Source organism: Schistocerca americana, chromosome 4, assembly GCF_021461395.2.
Source record: "Schistocerca americana isolate TAMUIC-IGC-003095 chromosome 4, iqSchAmer2.1, whole genome shotgun sequence".
Classification (NCBI taxonomy): Eukaryota; Metazoa; Arthropoda; class Insecta; order Orthoptera; family Acrididae; genus Schistocerca; species Schistocerca americana.
Genome location: NC_060122.1, coordinates 795,021,048 through 795,043,910, shown reverse-complemented (window position 1 = coordinate 795,043,910; position 22,863 = coordinate 795,021,048). Strand labels below are relative to the sequence as shown.

The 22,863-nt window shown below is 38.8% G+C and overlaps 1 protein-coding gene across 4 annotated transcripts in view; it reads left to right on the top strand.

Annotated features, from left to right (window-relative positions):
- Window positions 1-21,291, top strand: part of LOC124612304 (kinesin-like protein Klp10A) — a 343,355-nt gene extending 322,064 nt beyond the window's left edge. Inside the window, exons 12-16 of one of the 4 annotated variants that reach the window (XM_047140416.1) lie at window positions 16,969-17,157; window positions 17,528-17,702; window positions 17,886-17,975; window positions 20,280-20,363; window positions 20,648-21,291. In XM_047140416.1, the coding sequence (XP_046996372.1) occupies window positions 16,969-17,157; window positions 17,528-17,702; window positions 17,886-17,975; window positions 20,280-20,363; window positions 20,648-20,793 (684 nt within the window). In that variant the 3' untranslated portion in view covers window positions 20,794-21,291. The remainder of the gene's footprint in view (window positions 1-16,968; window positions 17,158-17,527; window positions 17,703-17,885; window positions 17,976-20,279; window positions 20,364-20,647) is intronic. The other 3 variants (XM_047140418.1, XM_047140417.1, XM_047140420.1) reach the window with 3 other exon arrangements.
- The last annotated feature ends 1,572 nt before the right edge of the window (window positions 21,292-22,863 follow it).

Sequence of the window (22,863 nt, the reverse complement as noted above, 5' to 3'; positions counted from 1 at the left end):
GGCTTGCTGGAAAAGATCTTTACATTTGTTGTTATTATTAAGCGCTGCATTCAGTTGGGAAAATCGATCGTTTGAACAATTCGTTCAGTTTACGACAGATCTAAAATTTCAGATGTGGACGAAGCCTTTTTGGACGATTTATAAAAACTCAGAGATTGCAGGCTCTCTTCGTCACAGCTGAAACTTCCCAATTAATTACAGGGCCCAGACAATCATCAGTGATTCAGACAGAGAACTCATTCATCATTCACTCTAGAATAAAATGGTCACAAACCTTATTTCTGAGGAAAATTGTATATTGAATCCATTTTCGTACATGTTCCGTTTTCTGTTGGTTCCAAGTCTCGTGTAATTTTCTTTTACAGGTTTTTCTTTCTCTTTATCTATCACGCTAGCGGCACAAACTTTCCTAGCTCGCTTTAGCGCGAAGAAGAGTAAATAAATCTCTTTTAGCAATCCGAAAATCTTCCAACCGATACTTCCCAAGCTGTTGCTTTCTCCCACTATAATAACCATGGAGCATACATATCTGTACCTCTGTTGTTCCAAAGAATAAACGTACTAGAAAAATACCTTGGCGTCGACGAGCTGTCGGCGCATATATTACTAGAAAATCTGATCAGATACTTTTCAAACGTAAATAAATGTGGATGATTTGATTGACCATTATTAATTATTACGTGGTAGAGGGTAATTTTCCGTGGGGAGATTACAATGCCCCTCGCAGCGAGCGAAGTTTGTGAGCTCAATTTTTATTTACCGAACACACTTCGCGAGCTATCTATTATCGTGGATAACCCGGAAGTGATGATTGTCAGTCCTCCGACTGGAAAAGAATATTATGTTTGCGACAGACGAAGAAAAGAAATGTTGAAGACAGAAGAAATGAAGAGACAGGTACCTCGGCTGTATTGCTTTTACGTGCATCTAGGTGTTATGTTTGCTGTGCACAACCAAGGAAGATTATCTTTCATGAACTGATGTCAGTGTCTACCCATTCGGGAACTTTCTTAAGCAGGGAAACCTTGGAAAACCTCTTAAGCCTAGACCCCCAGCCTACGGTACATAGAAGATAGGAAAGCCTATAGAAGAAAAAAAAATATAATTTTGAAATAGATCTCTAAAGGAAAGACAGGGATCAATTTGTATCACGATTTGGCGAAGAGTGGTTTGTGCCTCTAGCAAAAAAAACGTTTTACAATAAATAACGTGAATTCTCGTTTTACAATCTTGCTCCTGGTACAATATCTTGCGGTGCTAAACTCCCCCGGGTCTTGCATGTCCCCGACGTCCACATTTGTAGTCGGTCTTCTACGCGGCCCCCTTTGTAGTTGATCTTCTACGCGGCCCACAATGGGAAGAGTAGAAGGAACAGGGATACTCGAATTCACATGCAACATTCATTCCAAAAGAATTAGCAATGACCAAAAGGAAAACTCTTCCTGTAAGAGAACTGATTAGGTTGCACCGTCCAAGATTCTCCTTTTTGAAAGCAAAATCCTTATGGCTTCATGGATCCTTTTTGTTACGACGTACTTCAAGGAATTCAACCATTAACTAATGATGTTGCCAAAAGCATCATCCGATTTACTCCCTTTTGAATACTCCTTTTGACTTTGCCTCCCCACTTGTGCTTATAAGTCCAAAAGTTCTAACACATTTTCTATCACTGATTTGTTCTTCGTAATTTTCTTTGATCAGCCTTTTTCGTCATATTTATAATAGCTTGTCTTATTTTTTCTTCCCAAGGCATCTCAGTTTCCTGAGTTTTGGGGATATGGTCAGTCCAGAAGTTTTCCTCTTTTGTTTCGAACATCAATTCACGAGGTGTATATCCCGTTGAGGAGTGGGGCATGTTATTGTATATTTGCTCAAACTCTTCCACATAATTTGCCCACGCAGTTTGCTTATTATGGCAATACGTCCTCATAAATCGATTGAATTCTCTAAAAATCCTCTCAACCAAATTGCCTTGTGGGTGGTAAAATGATGTTAGTATGTGTTTCACACCGATTTGAGACAGTCTGCTTCCATCGGAGTCCCGTGAATATTTTAGCATTGTCTGTTATGATCGCCTTAGCTGTACCCACATGTGGAAGATAATCCCTTATCAATCTTAATACAATTACTTTGGCTGTAGCCGCCTTTATCGGGTATAGCTTCACATATTTCGTACACACATCGAGAAATGCCAACACATATTTAACACCACCTCTTGACGTCGGTAACGGTCCACACAGATCGCACAAAATTAATTCTTTTGGTTTTTGTACTAATATAGAGCATAATGGATGCTTAGTCCCTTTCGAATCTGGCTTTGTTTTTTGACAGATTATGCATCTCTTTAAGACTTCATGCACTCTGCACTTCATGTTGGGAAAATAACAGTACTCACTTATCTTGTCTGCACATTTTGTCGCACCGAAATGTCCCCAGGTTAAATGAGTGAACCATACAAGTTTCTCTATTTGCGCCTCAGGTATACAAACACACCAACGGACTTTGTTTGGCCTTCCACAGCGGAAAAATAATACGCCATTTACCAGCTTGTAATCATTTGCCATCTGATTCGAAGGTTGCTGTTGTAACCTTTGAATGACACTTCCCCATTGAGCATCTTTTTTCTGTAACTGGGCCATATGCACACACAAATTGATGTAGTACGTCTTAAATGGATTTTCCTGCAGCAGCAATACAGGGAATTCTGAGGAATTATTTACTTCAATCTCTTTTGTTAAACCCAGCGGTGACCTTGATAGAGCGTCAGCAATAATGTTTTGCTGCCCTGAGACATGTACGATCTTAAACTGGTATTGTTGCAGAGCGAGAGTCCATCTAGCCAGTCTGGGGTGTAACAGTTTACACGTTTGTAAAAACGTTAATGATTGGTGATCGCAATATACGATAGTCTTCGACCCATATAAATAATAATGAAATTTTCTAAATCCCCAGACGACCGCAAGAGCCTCTAATTCTGTCGTCGTGTACGTCCGTTCACAGTTGGACAAAACACGACTAGCAAACGCAATAGGACAAAAGGTAAGCTGTCCATTTATCTTGCGTACTTGGAAAAGGCACGCTCAAAGACCCACATGTGACGAATCTGTTGACAAGTAGAATTCCTCTTGCATGTCCGGATGGTACAAAAGCGGTGCATTTACTAATTGCTTCTTTCTCTCTTCAAATGCTTCTTGACACTCTAATGTCCAGAGCCAGGGCACATCCTTCTTCAGCAAACTATTCAGAGCTGCTGCATTCATGGCCTGATTCGTTATAAATCTTCTAACAAATGAGGCAAGACCCATAAACCATTTTAATTGCCTCCTATTTCTCGGTGTTGGAAACTTACTAATCGCAATTGGCTTCTCCTTGGTCGGTAAAATTCCCTTTGCGCCAATTATATGCCCCAGGAACTTGATTCTGTTTAGTGCAAAATGGGATTTCTGTAGGTTAGCAGTTATTCCCATGTTTTTGAACACGTCCAACACCCGACTCAGTAAGGTAATATGCTCCTCCCAGGTCTTCGATGCAATAAGCATATCATCAACAAATACTGTTATCCTGCTTCTTAGTTCTGGGCCTAGAGCATAATCTAGAGCTGCTATAAAGATTCCAGCACTAATATTGAGTCCGAAAGGAACTATAGTAAATTGGTAACTTCTTCCGGCATAAATGAAAGCTGTATATTTCCTTGATAACTCATCCAGCTTGACCTGCCAATAAGAACTCCGCAAATCGATGCTCGTCAAATATTGGACATCCTGGAACCGTTGTATCAGCTCGTCTATGTTTTCCGGATGTGTCCTCACTGGAATTATGATTTTATTTATTTCCCTGGCGTCGAGTACCAGTCTCACAGTTCTATTTGCTTTTGGCACGACCAACAATGGGGAGCAGTATGGGCTTGTGGAGGGTTCGATCAAACCCCATTTCAACATGCGATCTATTTCTTTTTGAACTTGAGCCTTTAACCTCCAGGGAATAGGATAGAAAGTTCTACAATACGTTTCGTGCGGCTTAACGTAGAGATGGCATATGTATCCCTTAATCACTACTGGCCTTTCGTCAAACACGTTTTCATACGCTAATAATAATTCTTTGAGCTGCTGCTTCTGATCTTCAATAATGCAGTCGGATTCATTTAACTTCTCATACACTAATTGACCGAAATCTCCTTTGACTTGGAACTCATTATTTACGTGCTGTTTAGAATTTTGTTCAGTCCTAATTACTTGCACACTGATCCCACTATTATATTTTCTGGTAAGGCTTTCCTTTTTCAACAAGTCCAACTCAATTTCTTGTTTATTTACATTTAACCAAATTTTTCCTGTTTTAAAATCTATTCTGCATCCGTATTGACGTAGGCTGTCGACTCCGATAATGCAGTCTACCACCAAATTTTTCACAACAAGGAATGTGCTTAATGTTGCTACATTTCCGACTTCTACACTAAGTAGTGACTGCACATTTACATTAGCCGATCTAGCCCCAATGGCGCCTATTATTCTGCAATTTTGAACTGGAAAAATTGGTACTTATCTTACATTTCTGATCTTGTTGAATAGAGCCTCCGAAATAACATTTGGGGTTGCAGCTGTGTCTAAAACCGCCACTATCGGTACAGTCTCTAAAATGACTTGCACTTCGGCTACTGCCACCTGTTCCTTATCCTCATCTTGGAGTTCTAAGTCCTCGGTCAATTCATCTGCCAGTAATCGTCCATCATTATACGTTAGCATGGGTACACATATCCTGTTGCCCCTCAACCAATTGTTGACCGCTCCTCCGGGGCACGAGTGGGTCCTTACAAGTTTGTTGGATTTTGATTCGCCTGGTGGGGGATCAGTAAAACATCCTGAGTCCTCCCTGATTCTGTCTCACCCTGTGCAGGACACCTAGATCTACCATTGATATGCCACTCACAGTGGACGAGGACTGACAGAGCCAGTATTGTCTGCAGAGGAGGCAGAATTCACAGGAGACGATAGTACTTGAGGTACCTCTGGTACCAGTATCACAGGTACATGACTTCAGGAGCTAAATCGCAAATGCTGATGTACTACAGTTTGCCTTTACATTATGCAAAGAACTATTAAGGCTTTCCAAAATGCACGTTATTTGCATTGATATACAATGAAATTATGGGCTGATGTATTCTTTGGCAGAACTGTGAGCCACAGGTTTAGACAGTACCAACTGTAGCTCACTTACACAGTTACCTTCTGACAATTTCCTAATCATCTAGCAAATCAGTTGACATCTTCAAAGTGTGGGTCCATCAGTTGAAGTGCACCTGAGGACTGTCCAACAGATTGTATGTGCTCCCCAGGTTTTCCACACCCCCCCCCCCCCCTCCTTTCTTTCATTAGTACCCAAACCATGAGTTAGGATTGGCCTGCATGACCTGTGTCAAAGACATTAAGTTCGTCACTCACATGAACTTTTGCTATGTATCCCTCTCAGTTCTTCAGGAGTGTCAGGATTCTGCTTTCATTTACACTCGTGGCTCTAAAACTGTGGATAGGACAGGACATGCTCTTACGTCTCCCATTGTTCGGGAATGACGTTTGTTACTGGGAATGTCAGGGGTTTCTGCGGAGCAGGTACCCATTAACAGAGCACTATGTTGCACTAAACCTCCCTCAACCACTTTTTAATTTGTAGTGACTCAACGAACAGTGTTCAGGTCATTGATCGAGGTTACTTTTTTACCCTGCTTTATATATTATTCATGATATTCTCTCTGACCTTATGCGTGCTATCTGCTGAAATTGTCCTCTTGGTCCCAGGTCGTGTGGGTTTGAAATGGCTGACTGTTTGGTTGGAGGAGCGATTACTTGTCCAACATTTGCTTTGACTTTAACAGGTGCCGATTTGCAAGTACAAATAAGATAGATCACCACCTGGTGGTTATTCAATAAACTCGACACACTACTATGTGGTGCTCCTTCCTCAGTTCCTCCCAGGAAAATGGGCTGCACTATGTTGCCTCTGCTTCGATCATACTAGATTATTCCATAGTTTTATGTTACACAGCTGGCCACCTCCATCTTGGGGTTGCGGAGCCCTACAGACAGGTCACATCCCAGAGGAAGCCTCTTCATTTGGGCTCTCCATGCCTCTGCTATTGCCAGACGATTTGGACAGTTGAACTGGTTTTCAGGCAGGCAAATGCTGTACTGAATGAGCTACAGGAGCATGTCTGTCTTCTGCCAGTATCTCATCTCTTGCCAACCAAGCTTTGTCAAGAGTCGTGACTGGATAGCTCATTTGGTAGAACACTTGTCTGTGGAAGACAAAAGTCCAGAGTTTGATTGTGGCACGCAGTTTTAATCTGCCAGGAAGTTTTATATCCGCGCACATACCGGTGCAGAGTGAAACATTCATTCTATAGCCATTATGTTTTAGCCTTCTTAAGTGTACTTTCACAAATACCCAGCTAGAAGATATACTTTACTATGTTACTTCTATGCTCTTAATTGGTTTGGTCGGGGGCAGCAGATGTGGTTTCTTTTTTCGACACAATTGAGCCTGGGGGACCAGTCATCTGCTGCGACCTTCATACCAGCCTGTCAAATGTACCTTTATTTCTCTTTCAATTACTTCTTAGCTGTAGCACCAATATTGATTTCAGTGTTTAGATTTTACCACTCTTACATACTCTCAAAATTCAGATAAATTCCTGGCATAAGTCATACAGTTCATATCATTTCGAACCTGACATTGATCAGAGAAGGGGAGTGATAGGGAAATATGGAAGAGATGAGGTATGCATAAACATGCTGGCAAAAGCCACATTACCAGGTCCTGTTGCAGTTGCTAACAATCAGATTCATTTGGCTATGATATAATCATATTATACTTTCAAAAGCGGTTATAACATTTCTTCTTCTCCTCCTAGATTTGAACAGTCATCTAAATGAAAGAAATTTACTTCATATCTTGATAATGCTTCATCAGCTGTTTAACAGCTATAGTCAAGTGTCATGTCAGAAGGTGAGAACAAATTTACTCAGCTTTGTGAAGATGTTAAGTACAATTTTTCTCATTACCATTGTCTAATGACAATGTCATCAAAACCAGTTACAATATTTGTCATCTTAGCGTGAGCTGGACTGTGTTACATAAAACTATGATACACAATTGCTTATTTATAAAAACCTGAAACTGGAATTCACGAGTTACAAATTGTAAGTACCCATGCTCTGCACTTGTCCATTACGGATAATTGCAGATTTTAGAGATGAAAATATCAAAGCAGTCTTGCTTTTTCTACTTCCATTTACTAAATTGTTATGGCATGTTGTTCTTTGGTAACTCACAGTAGAGGAAGAAAGTTTCACACAGAAGTATGTAGTAGGGGTAATATGTGATGTCATTCAAACTCTTTGAAGACAGCTCTTTGAACAGTATAATTGGGTAGATAAAAAATGTACTTGCAAAGTGGCAGCAGAAGAAAACATATGAAAGTAAAATAAATGGGCAAGCTTTTGGAACCAGTGGCGGCTCCTCCTCCTCCTCACAGGAGGGTTGCAGGGAAGGAAGAGGCATGAAGGACTGATGAGGTTCAGGAAACAGGGAGCATTATGGATATATCACCTCTAATCCCAGGTCAGCGTAGACTTCCTGGGCAGGATGTAAAGGAAAGACTGATTGCTGGGAACTGCACTGGATGTATTCAAGTGCTGAGAGATTAACTTAGGTAGAAGATACAGCAACAAGCGAGACAGATATGACTGGCAAAACATCATGCAAGAGCAGAAAGCTTCTCCCCTTGTGACCGACCCCACTGTAAGACTTGACCTATGCGTGCTTCTACCACCACCTACACAAGCCCTGTAAATTGCAAAACACACACTTATCAAATGGATGGGCATCAGTGAAAAGATATTTCATGCTCCAGCTGTTGTGTAAATATTGTTCGGCCTGGTACATTGGCCTCACTGCAACCAATTTATCAGTTCTATCACCAGTTTATCAGTTAGGATGAATGGGTTAGGCCGAGGTGTATACTGGAAAAACAAAATATCATGGTGAAGAGCGTGCTCTACAACATGTCAATTGTGACCTTGGTGTCACAATCTTGGTACCTGTTTCACCACAGGTGGCTTCTGGATTGAATCCCAATACCAGTTTCTCTGAACTATTCATGCAGGATTTGAACTTACAACATGTCCTTGGTTCTCACTACACACCTTTACATTAATTTCTTCAGTATCAGCATTTCTTCTCAGTAACTACTCCTTTCTTCACTGTGTTTTAGTATTCTGTGTCTCTTATTTTCTGACTTGTCTGTTTTGGCTTGTTCCCAACCTCCACCTGTCTACCATGTACAAAAGACTTAGCTATCTGCTCTTGCATAGTGTTTTGTCAGTAACCTCTTTCTTGCTTATTACCCTATCTTCTACCTTCAAGCTCTCAGGCTTTTAAATATCATCTGGTGCAGTCCCCAAGAATCTGTCTTCCCTACTGCTGTCCTGTAAGTCTCCCCTAACCTGGGATTCTTGGTAATTTTTCTGTAACTACCCCCACTTTCTAAAAGTCACCAGACCTTTTCCTTCATCCCTCTTCCTTCTCCTTTAACCCTTCTGCCAGAAGTAGGAGCCACTGGCTCAAGAAGCTTGTGTATTAACTTTTCAATGTATTTTGTCCTGCCGCCACTTAGAGAGTAGATTTTTAATCCACAAAATTGTCATATCTTCAAAAATTAATTAGTTTTACTAAACTGTTAGGCGTACTGACAAGAGCCTTGCACCATATTTACTACAGTGTGAAGTTTGTTTTCAGTGATCGGTTGTAATTGGAAAAAATCATTACAAAAGAAGAAAGAGAAACTGTTTACATGAATCATCAGCCAGCCGTTACATGGTACAGAGAAGAGGTACTGAGTCTGAAAAATGTTTGGCAATGTAACCATTGAAGTGAAGAATCCAGTGGATGATAAAATTAATTTCAAACATAAACTGAACTAATGATCGTATTTACCAGATTGTAAGACGACTTTTTTTCCCAAATTCATCATTGAAAAATACAGGGTTGTCATATGTTCCAGGCTTAACTATTGCTTCGGATGTCAACATTGTGACTTGAGGGGAAACACCTTGTTTCACAAAGCACCTAGCATCCAGTGCACGTTGGTCTATGGATTATTCATATGATTTTGAAATGCATCGCTGTTAATTTCTTAACATTTATGAACGTATTCCAAGTTGATTTCTAATGTGATGTCTCTGCCAGAAGAATCTCAGCTCGCATCTAGAAATAAACTTTCCTGCAGACAAAAGGGGACAAGGCTATACGAGCTGAGCGGAATAAAGCCAAACGGGTGAATGCCAATCGCTGTTTGCTATGTGGTTGACGGGGTTTGCGAATGATCAGCTTTGTTATAATTACTAGCAAAATCCATAGATTTAGGCTACCAGAGTTCAAATAAATGACAAACAGGAATAACAGTTGAGAAAGATTACATATTATCTACTCGGTGTATCCAAGAAAATGAAATTTTGACAGAAAAGGTTTTTTTTAACGAGGGGCAGGCGGACTAGGAGCAGGAGAGGCACCACAGGACATTTTAATTCTCATTGTTGTGAATATACAAGGGGTGTTTGAAAAGTCCGTGCAAAAATAAAAACTACTTACGTGTTGGGGTTAACGTTCTTTATTTTTCGACATAGTCTCCTTTTAGACACTCCATCCAATGATGTTCTAATTTGTTGGTTCCTTTCCAATAATAGGAATTGTCCAAGTCTGCAAAATAGCTATTGGTTGCTGCAATCACCTCCTTGTTTGGATAAAATCTTTGTCCCGCCAGCCATTTCTTCAAATTGGGGAACAAATAGTAGTCGGAGGGAGCCAAGTCTGGAGAATAGGGAGGACGTGAAATGAGTTGGAATCCTATTTCCATTAATTTTGCGACCACAGCTGCTGAGGTGTGTGCTGGTGCATTGTCGTGATGAAAAGGACTTCTTTGCGGTCCAATCGCTGGCGTTTTTCTTGCAGCTCAGTTTTGGAATGGTCCGATAACAATGAATAATACGCACCTGTAATAGTTTTACCCTTTCCCAGGTAGTCGATGAGGATTATCTCTTGCGAATCCTCAAAGACAGTCGCCATAACCTTTCCAGCCGAAGGAATTGTCTTCGCCTTCTTTGGTGCAGATTCTCCCTTGGTAACCCATTGTTTAGATTGTTGTTTGGTTTCGGGAGTATAGTTATGTATCCATGTTTCATCCACAGTGACAAAACATTGCTTAAAGTCCTGTGGATTCTTCCTGAACAGCTGCAAACCATCCTTGCAACACTTTGTCAAGCATGAGCAATCGTGGAACCCATCTAATGGATAGCTCTCTCGTGTCCAAATGTTAATGTAAAATATTATGTACCCATTCACTCAAAATGCCCACAGCACTAGCAATCTCACGCATCTTAACTCTTCTGTCACCCATCACCATATAGTGGATTTTATCAATTATTTCTAGAGTCATAACCTCCACAGGGTGTCCAGAATGTTCAGCATCACTTGTGCGATATGGCCATTCCAAAAATTTTGAAACCACTTATAAACTGTTCTAATCGAAGGTACAGTCACTGTAATATTTATCAAGCTTCTCTTTAGTCTCCTGAGGTGTTTTCCCTGTCGTAAAGTAATGTTTGATCACCACACAAAATTCTTTTTCGTCCATTTTTTGACAATCACTCTACTTCCTTGATTCACACAAATGCCATACACAGAGAAATAGACCAATACGGCTGAAACTTGGTGTGTGTTCTTTCCAAAGATGGTAGTAACTAAACATGACCTCGTTACGCGCCGATGGTGCCATCTCTCAGACTTTGCATGGACTTTCAAATGCCACTCGTAGTTTGATGAATCCGTTACAAAATATACATGCTTGAATTCCACAGGGCGAAATACAGTGACATGCGATTGAAGAATGCTGTGTGAAGAGTTGTGGCACTGCACTTTGGCATGCTGAATACCAAATATCATGTATTACATTTCCTCAAACATGTGTGTTCTATGTATCAGACTGTTCAGAAGGATGTGTCCTACAATATGAACATTTTTTTTAAAATTTTTGACATTCTATTCAAATGCTTGGGACGGGGGTTCGGAAATATCGTAGATCGGGGGCAGATGTGCGGAGCAGTGTGAGTTGTGGGGAGGTGGGTGGTCTCCACATTTAGTGATTTTGGCATTTCATCATCGTTTACTGCTCTCAAGTCAAATGAAAACAAAATGGATTTCTGTGGCCGGGAGCTATCAAGTTCATTAAAATACATTAATAACATTTTAGCCCTCTGTAATTATGTTAGTTTCAGATCTTATATTATTTCCACATTTCTGACAGTCATGCATTAATCGCCTTACAGAACAATGAAGTTATTTTTGTCAGTTTGCTAAAGGGATTTGGCGTTTATTAATCTTTTCCGCTGAGGCAGTCAATTTATTTAAAAAGTGCTTAATTCCATGCTACTGGCTAGTTTCAACTCTTCGCGGCATTTCAAGTGCACATTTTCATGTTCTAGCACATATGGCATTATGCCATAATAAAGAACCAAACATGAATGCCATAATAAAGAACCAAACATGAGATAATACAGTACTGGTAGTCCAAGAAAAGCTTAATGTCAGGTCGAGGCCTACTTCATTGGGAATCTGGACATGCGAATGTGCACTATAAGCCGAATTGTGCTCTGATGTCTTGTTTCTTTTATGACACAATGTGTGATCTTTAAATTTCTTACACGTACAAACATATGGGCTTTCTACGTCATCGTAGCTGCACAAAAAATGGAAATGTCGTGTGGCTAGGGCCTCCCGTCGGGTAGACCGTTCGCCTGGTGCAGGTCTTTCGATTTGACGCCACTTCGGCGACCTGCGCGTCGATGGGGATGAAATGATGATGATTAGGACAACACAACACCCAGTCCCTGAGCGGAGAAAATCTCCGACCCAGCCGGGAATCGAACCCGGGCCCTTAGGATTGACAGTCTGTCACGCTGACCACTCAGCTACCGGGGTTGACGTAGCTGCACAAGAACAGTGATGCCTGTTACCTGGCACTCTCTGGCAACTGCTGAAACTGATTTCTTAAATCGCAGAGCATTTGACTCTCATTTAAAAATCAATTCTTTGAGGACGAGCTATTTAGAAGAATTTCGAGCCCAGAAGATTACATTTATGTGATGTATTTTAAAGAGTAACACGTGCAAAAGAGATCAACATTATATATGAAAGCTTAGCTTCTCTAGGAGCTTTTTAATCTATAGGCAGTGGAGAGCAGGAATTGTAATTACGATGATAAAAAATCACTCGCACTCCCATCACTTACTATGAATACTTTTATTCTTGCAGCATATGCACAATGTGTGTAGTATAGAGCACTTACTACAGAGAACTGATCTGGTAGAGATACAGTTGTTCTTGCTGCCTTAGAGTAGCGATATTATTACAGGTTGAGCCAGTGGTTCTACGCCCCACAAGTCTTAGATACCAATATTATATGTGAAAACTTTGCTTTTCTTGTAGCAACACTGTGTGTATTAATTTAAACCATTAACTTTTTCCTATTTGGGTATTCGCGCCATTAAACAACGATGTTCCTGTTGGCTGACTACTCACGTGTCCCATGCTCTGAATATCCGCTTTCATTGGGTGGCGAGATCATGTGACATGAGCTGTGATTGGCTTACAAAAGCACGTCACAATCTCTATTTCAGTGCTTCGGAAAGTAATATGTGGTGTTTGGTGGAATTCACATTTGTACTTTCGTAATACGAAAATATGCAGTGTACATGTTGGTACACATCAAAAGATCTTTCCAAAACGTGCCCCACCCCCACCCCTCCCTCTGAGTTTCGTTTACTATAGTGCCGAGAAATTCTTCACCGGTGTATAAAACCATAGCCATTCAAAGGATTTATAACTTTTACGGTTCCTATGGATAGTACACTGCCACTTAACACTGAAAAAGTGTAGTTTCACCTGGGAGAAAATTTATTTTTAACCAGGAAATTCGGGAAAAATCGGGAAATTTTTTTTCCTTGTCCGCGTATACACCCTGATTGTGCATCTTTCTCAAGAATGTGTCTCAGCTATATTACTTCATTAAAAACTTCCCTCCATAATTGCTTTTAGCATATTTAATGCTGATGTCTCTTAAAATTCTTTGAATTGATGAAGTGCTGTCTTTGAAGCCAATCTCCTCTTGGAGAATTGTAACAGTATCCTATGATGTTCAATATTCACCATTTATATACATTTCAAGTACGGAGCACCTTAAAACACTATTGTCAAAACCATTTGTGCTAAAGGCAACTTGAGATTTAGATGTGTTCCAACGTGGCACGAAACCAACTTTTCCTTACGTTTCGACACTTCTGTTTACAATTTGCTATACAGTTCTCTTGTTGACACTACATGCTTCTGCAGTTTGTTCTTGTGTCTTCAGAATATTGACAATAGAAGTATCGCTTTCAGATTCACGTTGGAAAATGTTGCAAACACAGTAAAAAGCCCACCTCCACCTGCATGTGAAGCACTTCACGTTTATTACTTTCACCTGATATATTTATTTAGAAATCACACTAATACATTTACAAACTCACATTCACAGCTAATCTGCTACAAGAAACTATCAGAAAGTTGAATGAATAATTCAGTCACCCTGTAAATGAAATTGTGTTGTGTCAAAATATGGCAACAGGAAAGAAGTTCTTGCTGCCTAGCAGTAACTCATTGTTAGGCACTCAGAAAGAAAAAGCAGTTTTTTGCTTACCAGTGATAAAGTTTTGAAAAACTTTTTTCATCAGAAATCCAAATGGTGGTGGTGGTGGTGGTGGTGGTGGTGGTGGTGGTGGTGGTGATGAAGATGATGATGATGCAATGTGTGCTTGTTTCTTCAGCAGATTGTTTAGTTGCTTTCATTTTCTTCCCAGGCGTTTTGTCACTGGTGTTGTTGAAATTGAGATTACCTTGCTTTTATAGGAAAATTAATCATTTAGCATTAAGCTAAATATGGAAATTGCTCAAATGAGTCTTTCCCTTTATTACATGAATTGTAATTCTTAAAGGGGAGGAGATATTCATTTAATAAATTTTCATTGAACATGTCTTACGGTAAATGTTTACTCATTTTATTTTTGTTACATTAGGCTTCGCTTATTTCAGATAAAACTTTTTCACTGTGTTGATGTTTCACGATGCTATGTACCCTTTTAAAGATTTTCTATTGTGTACCACTGTTTTATTGATATGATGTGCTGGCCTGGGGCATATGTAAACCATTCTTCTTGCTGCTTTTTTTTTTTTTTTTGGCACAGCTTTTCTAATTACTAGTATGCTCTTTTTCTTGAGACATGGATGAGAAAAATCTAAATACGGAAATCTGTGTGAATAATAGCTTTGATACTGTCATCTGCAAGGCCACCTGCTGTTTCGGTATGTTGAATGGCCAAGTGCCCTTTTAAACACATTGGATGCATGCTCTTATATTCCATCTTGAATGTCATCATTAAGACCACCACATCATAATCAGAGCTGTTATCAGATTTTTCACTTCTGATTCTTCTATTGCTCTGAAGTACAAATTAATAACTGTGTGGTACATAGAACCACTGTTTGCATCGCAGTAGGCATTTGGTTTTGCTTAAAGAGCCAAGTACAGTTGTGGGTTCCTATATTTGAGTGGTAGCTGCAGCAGTGCATTGAAGCACACTGTCTCATTTATGCATTGATTTATTTTGAATTTCCTGCGTGCTTTTAAGTTTAAAATCTTAAATTTCATGCATGTTCATATATTTATTGGCCACAGTTGTGCATTGTAATAACTGTTTAGAGTGTGTTTCTGGCACCTTTAGTATAGATATGGACTGTGATTACTGTACTCAGATGCAAGCTGAGTTTGTGACCCTTTGCTCACAGCTCCAGGTGATTCTGCCGCCAGGGATTCTCACTTGAGTCCCTGAAGCATGTCTGTAATACTTGTGTGTTGTTCAAACCTACCGGTAACAAATCTTAACAGCCAACTAGGTGCCAGCCAAGGATATTCTTGTCAATCCCTACTTCTGAATTCATATCACGTATGCAAATTGTTCCTTTCCCTATTACTCTTTCCTCAAGGCCTTCTTCAAAATTTTCTTCTTTTTCACAACCAGGCTGTGGTGCATAGCACTGAATATTACTGTTCTGGTAAGAATTTAATTTTAGTCTGGCATGAAAAATCTCATCAGATACATATTTTATGTCTACAACATGATCTTTCATTTGATGATCCATAAAAATACAGACTAGAATAGATACACCTCCCTAAGGTCCTTTGAAACATGGCACTACCTTGAGCTTTCACAGAGTCAAGTATGTTGATTTTTCTCGTTTTCCTAAAGTCCACACATTCCTCTATTTTGTGTGTGCCAGAATACAGGTGTGGAAATTTTTGATTTGGGTCACTTTCTGGGTTGGGTGTGTTCTCCTCTTTGGTCATGATATAGCATTGTGTGTTGCACAGACATTAATATCATTGCCAGATGGAGAGTTAGAATTGGTTTTTAAGAAACAGTGTTTCCATACAAGGCCTCATTTACATTTTGAAGCAATTTACATTGTTCAGAAGCTGGCTTGCTGGGACTATCACTTCCAAAGATTTGTCTGTTGGGGTTATTTCCCTTAGCCTTTGGCATTTCCACTCCTCCACAAGACAGTGGTTCCCTTCTGATTTAATCCTCAGGAGGGGGAATTGCCTACTTTGGCATCCCGAATTATTCTTCCTGTACGCTGCTGCGATTGAGGTCTTCACTGGTAACTGTGGGCATGGATTCTGTGCTACATCCCTCGACATTCGGTCCCTGCCTGAACTCTGCGATCCTGTCCCTCTGGCCTACTGAAGTGTAAAAGCTCACAACTCTGTGTCTCTCCCCCCCCCCCCCTCCCCCCCCCCCCTCTTCTCCATGACCTTCAGTGATGTTCATTTATTTTCTTTCTACAAAAAAAAAAAAATGGGATTGATATTGTGTGGAAGACTCGAAGTGGATCAGTATCACAGGCTCTGTTGTAAGTGGCATATTTAGACTTGTTGGTAGGATGCTGGGTGACTGCCGTTAGTCACCCAAGTTACCTGCCTAGAACTTGCATAGCTTATCCTGAAATAGTGCTAAATAAATAAATGTGTTGCTGGTTCCAGTTTGGTACAAGCTTGTAGATTTGACAATTTTTGCAGCTTACATGCCTGTTTTGCTGGGTATTTTATCAAATGGCTTCTTATATAGCCTCAAGAGGCTGAGTGGACCCTGTTTTAGATCTTTCCACCATAAAAAATTTAAGGTAGTTATGCAGAATAGAACCTGGGCCCCCCCAGCCACTGGCAGATAACTCTAACCACTATACTACTGCTGAAGAATGTGGAATAATCAAAGGTTGGACTAGGAAATTCTTTCCAAAACATATGAAGAAGAGCTCTGCAAGTGGTCATACATGCTTCTCTTACAGGAGTGTGTAACAAAAGTGCTGGAAAGAAGCCCAAACTGACAGATATTTCAGGGGTGGTGACAAGAAGGGCATTTAGCCACACCCACCCTGTAAATTAACAATGCCAAATCTGTAATTCAGGGTGGTGATTCCTCTGAAAAAAACATGGAATTTGCAGGGAATTACATTTTACTTAGAAAGCATTTGAGTTGAATTTAAATTTTATAAATCACAAATTTTAAAATACTTACTATTTCAAAGTGTGCTAATAATCATAATATTGTTCCATGTATAAATTACTGATCTTTAAAAACTATAGTCAAACTACTGCTTATGGCCAGTAATCTCAGCCAAGAGGGAACAAAGAGTCTTCTTTTGTAAATAGCTGTGTTGATGTGGGACAAAGGCAGAAAAGGGGGGATAGGAGGAATTGTGGTAGGACTGTAGTGGAGGCAACAATAATATTCAGAACATATTCTACTGTTTGTTTTTGTATTACAGATAGCGATGATAAGTCCTGGCATGAGTTCCTGTGAACATTCCCTGAACACTTTACGTTATGCTGACAGAGTAAAGGAACTAAATGCAACTGATCTCACTGAAACAAAAGTGTCACCAAGCGAAGAAGAAACTATGAGAGTCGACGACAACTTAGAAGATAGTGACCTTGCGCAGCTGCGATCATTAAATGTGAGTGCCAGATTTTGCAATGGTATTGTTTTTTTTTGTGTGTGTGTGTGTGTGTGTGTGTGTGTGTGTGTGTGTGTGTGTGTGTGTGTGTGTGAGAGAGAGAGAGAGAGAGAGAGAGAGAGAGAGAGAGAGATTATTTTATAATGCTACTTTAGTTCAATGTAGGCACATTCAGCTAATCAATCTCCAGTCCCCATACAATGTGAGTGCACAGTCCATCAGCAATTTGATTGCAAGCATAAAGTTAGAATTTTGTCACTGACTTGAGTGTTTGCCTATTTAAATGAAGTGAACATAATTTAATAAGTAAACTAATGCAATATTTTTACATCAGGGTTTGATGTATCGACTTTATCCGTGTCTTTCACAGGCTGAAGAAATCTCTGCAGATTTATACACATTCCACGAAGCTGTTTCGCATCTTCAGATGTTAGAAGAAGAAGTTATTGATACACACAAACATTTGTTAGAGTGTAACCCACACTGGCATCATGTGGCTGAGAAGCTTTTTGCGCTTACAAATGAAGTGGATTATGACCAAGACGGTGAGCAGCATCAGAATTACTGTTCTAGTATGAATAGCATAAATTGTACACGCAGCAGTATGCTGAAAACCTATACAAATAATGTAATTAACCGTGGTGATCTCCAGACTAGTAATTGTAGGACAATAAAGAAAAATGAAGCTAGGGTTTCTTTTGTAAAAGGGGCAAATGATGATGTTCTAGATAGTATCACTGCCACACGACATGCAGGAATTACCCACAATGCTTTATTTGCTTCCCCTCACAACAAAGGCAATTACACAAAGAAAAGAGGTGAGTCGTCACCTAGAGAAAGATACATATTTTATATTGCTTGTACGATTCCCATATTGTATGTTGCATTGTTTGTCCTATTCTCACAATTTTAATACAGTGAATGCATTACAGTTCAGTGACTGTCATTGACAGTTCACTGTTTGGTTTGTGTGCAAGTTTGAGTGCATGTGTGTGTTCACACATTTGCCAACCACTGACTGCTCTGTGTTCTGCAGTTTGTTGTATGTGTATAATTAAGTTTGAGTAAATTTGTTTGTGTTTTAAAAGTTGTTTTTGTGTGCTGACATCAGATTAATAAGAGTTAACAGAGTACACTGTTATCTGCCACTTATTTTTAATTTTTAACTTGAAGTGCTAGATTAAAGTATAAAATAATGGGAGGACATATTTTGTTTTTAAAAAAAATGTGACACAAAATGAACAAAATTTGACTGTATTATTTTTTGTTTTATGAAGCCTTTGAAACAGATTTTCTGTGGTGTTTGGAATTCTTGTAATTAAAGATACAATTTATTTATTCAATTTAATTACTTTCCCTACATTAGTAGTCAAATTTTTAGGCTCTGAAGTGCAGAATGACTCTCAACAGTAAGATGAGAGAACAACCGCTCCCCCCCCCCCCTCCACCCACCCCCTCCCCCTCTCTCTCTGGAAGATGAAAAACCTTACTTTTTGATACTTAAGTGAAATCAAGAGATACAGTTGTGCAGATTCTTAACTTGCCATTAAAATCCACGTACCATTTCTTACACACATACACACACACACACACACACACACACACACACACACACACACACACACACAAAAAATACGTCTGTGATAATTCAGCTCACACACACACACACACACACACACACACACACACACACACACAAAACCAACGGTCTGTGATAATTCAGCTCTGCTTATGCCTGAATTACTTTCAGATGGACCATTCCAAGGGAACATTATTTCATATATCTCTAGCACATGATAAAATGTTAAGGCTCCTATGTCACTAATAATCTTCGTGTTTAAAAACTATCCCTGGATTTGATGATGTTACCTGCCAATTTCTGTTCTTAAGATAGCTGTTTACAAACTTCAACCATTCAGGTGTACAAATTTGGTGAAATTATGTTGAATAGTGCTTTTTCTAGAGAAACAGGTGTGGCAGTTTAACTATCATTTCAGGTGTAATTTTGTTAATAACAATGGTGGTACATTAAGGACATTATTTAATTATAACCTACAGTGAGGACTCATGTTTGATCCTAGATTGCTCCAAAGATCTTTATCTGTAACTGACCACTTTCAGCTCTGGCAATGTTAGTTAATGTGAAAAATGCAGATTCACACTATAGTTTGCCATCCATGTTGAACTTTATAACTTGCAGGGAAAGTCAGTTCCCTAGTTGGAGGAGGGCATTAGCATATCGCCTCCAGTGTGACTGACAGTGCCTAGTGAAACTCTGTGGTGTTAAAACCAACCTTCAGCTTGAAGACACCCCCACCCCACCTCCTCATCCCGTACACTGATAATTTGACAACCCACGAACACAATACTGACGTGGAAATTTAAGTAAAGTAAATACATCAAGGTCCCGTACTCTTTAGTTAGTTGCTTGACCTTAAATTGCTATATAATTCAGTTACATGCCCTGTCTTTCCATCCCCCCCCCCTCCCCCTCCCAGGTCCATCCCTCTTTTTTTTTTTTTTTTTTTTTTTTTTTTTTTTTTTTTTTTTTTTTTTTTTTTGTAGTAGTAGTAGTAAACTTTCTACAGGTCAGTATTGTCTTTGAAAAAAAGACTTTGCTTAGGATACAAAAGAAAATGGAAAAATTTATTGAGGAACATTGCAACTAGGGGAATACTGTGCATGTGCATGATTGAAGTAACTTCATGTAAAACTAATGTTGTTTCGTCACGTTAAACATAGTTTAAATGTATTTATAATTTTATCTATTTGCAAACTCTATAGTGAAATATTGCCAGCTACTGAATGGATAACTTCAATAATTTTGTTAACAGTAATACTGCTGTTGACACCAGTCAATAACAGTGTAGGGTCAGCTGACCATGTAACACAAAGGTGTTTACTGATTCAAATTTCATATATTTTCTCCAGATGAAACATTCAAAGTAGGTACATTTTCATAGTCAAAGCCAGTTTTGGATGGTAAAGGTACTTTTTATTTGACATATTGAGAACTTAATAATGAAAACAAATGAGATAAAAACACCTACACAGGTTCATTTATTTTCACAGAATTTATTTTATTCATAACTGAACTTTTGTTACTAATATTTCTCTTACAGATTGGCAAAATAGAAAGGTATTCAGAATTGATTCTCAGATATCTCGTAACCTTAAACGTCGGAAGTCCCTCGAGCGACTCTTTGGTAGGAAGTTAAGATGGCATGGTCCCTAAGTTGTTTTAATTCTATGGTGGTGGAAAAATAGTAAAACTCTTAACTATTTTGAAAAAAATATTTACTGCATCTGCTTCACTGACTCTGTGTGTTTTATTTTTCATGACTAAACCATATTAATGTTGTTGGAAGTATCAGGAAGCTTCACTCACATAAAATCTTACTCATTATTTACATTACTACATTTCTAGCAATAATCCCTGCTGTTCTGCACATTAATACTTCAATTTTTGCACCATGTGTTTCTGTTTCAGCTTATTCAAAGCAACTTGATCAGCTCCTAACGCAGGAAATTGAAGCACTGATAAAGTGCAAAGAAAAAGTAGCAGCGTTCAGAGCACAGTTAGAAGCCGAAGAACTCATAAGCCAGAAAATAAAGCGCCCTGTTCGACATAATTAATTTTGTAAATCATTTTGAAGGGTATTCCGTATGGCCCAAGAATGAACTAAAATTTTTAATTTAATTTTATACATATGTACACCCCTTAATTTTTGTGTATTTTGAAGGATCATCAAACAATCTGTATTATGTAACCCATTCATCCTTTAAACATAGGACGCTTAATAATGATAATTTTAAAGCTCCATGTTACATTTCATTATCCTAGTTAGTTTGAAAAATAACAGTTTTAATACTCGGAAGCAATACATTGTTTCATTGTTTGGCATAAAATGAGCATGACGTGATATGTCCATTCACTGAACAACATATTTTTTACCATTGATTGTAATTTTTTTTCTTATATATATGTATGTAAATTGCAAAGTTTCTTCCCTATGTTCTCCTCTCTTTATACCCTGTTCCTTGTCATTCTTCCACAGAATATATATACATGCGTAATTTTTTGTCCTTTGTACAGAATGAGTTTTTATAGAAAATACAGAAATTCTTTTCTCATATTGCAGTAATTGTAATTGGCTCTGGAACTAAAGTATATGTATAATATTTAATGAGTCCTTTCCCACACCTACTGAAATCAAAATTTCTTAAGTCGCACCAGGATCATTGAGCGAGTGGTAGTTTGGTGGAGGGAGGGGGGGGGGGGGGGAGGGGAGGAGAAGATTTCTCAGAAAGAGCTAAGGATCTCTTGTAAGAACCAATATTTATAAACTTTCACTGTCTGTATTAATCATCTACCAAAGTTTATCAACAATAATAAGAATATTGTTTATCTGTTATGATACTTGTTTCTTTAAGAGTGCAGAGTTCTCCCACAAAAAAATCTGTTCTCATTACTTCATGATTTTTGAAAAAAATTGCAGCAATTTGAATTTTTCTGTCTTTCTAAATCATAATTTCATAAACTGTCTGATCTTTGTTATTACTCCTTCCACTGGTTGTTTTTTCTTCCCTCCATTGCCATTGACACTACTCGGTGCACTGCAGGAGCTTCTGTCTCTTTTATTACACTTCACTGAGTATACTGTTATAGTAATGTAGATTAAATTCTCTTGTGTAATATTAACTGGACCATGAACAGTGCTGAGAATGATCAGCATGGACTTGAACTTTGTCTGTAATAGGAATCTATTGTATGAGAGAGCTAATCATATTTATGTTGTGAATCCCACTTCTAACCAATCTTGGGAGGGGGGGGGGGGGGGGGGGTAGAGAAATTGTGTCTTCTTTCAAAGTAAAAATTTCTGCTCATAATTCCCTGCACCTGGTAAATTGTCACAGTCTGCAAAAATGAGCTATCAGGGCTAATTTATCTTGCAGAGAAATTTGGTTGGTGAATTTGTGGGTATTTTATTTTCCTTTTTTTCTTTGAAAATGTAAAGTAAGTTTCATTTACTCTTCGTTTTGTCAGTAACTCTAAAGTCTTCCATATAGAACTCTTCAAACCAACAAACCCCGCCGTTACTAGCTGGAAAACATTGTTAGAAGTTCTGTTGTTCAGTTTATTAAAACTCGCCAACAATAGCACCAAAGCAAAAAAGAATGTGCTGGAGATGACACCTGTTTGTATCCACTGAACCTGGAGAAACAAAATTCTCCATTAACAATCATACCAATAAGTGTTGCTATTAATCGTCATAGTTACATCTACCCCCCACCCCCCTTCTTTTTGTGATATTGTGTTAAGTATTATTTAAAAATTTTCCTCCTTCACTTCTATCTGTATATGTCCAAATTAATAATCTTCACCATTTACATTGTTCTGCTTCAGGATATAAATATTTTGTTCTGGTTTCCATACCTAGCATCTCATACCATCGTAAATTACCAGACATCTAGTCTGACAATTTATTCAGTGACATGAGATTTGACAAAAGGCTGAGGCTCTTGGTGAGAATATGATCTTCGAGCCTTCAATTTTGAAATAATTTTTTTTATTTGAACAGATGTAATTTTTTATAGATTAAAAAGTGGCTTCAAGTATCCGTGTGCTATTAACCTGAGAGAACTGTTCACACTGCTGTGAAACAGTGGATTGTGTTTTAGCAAGCAGTTGCTTATTTCTGTAAA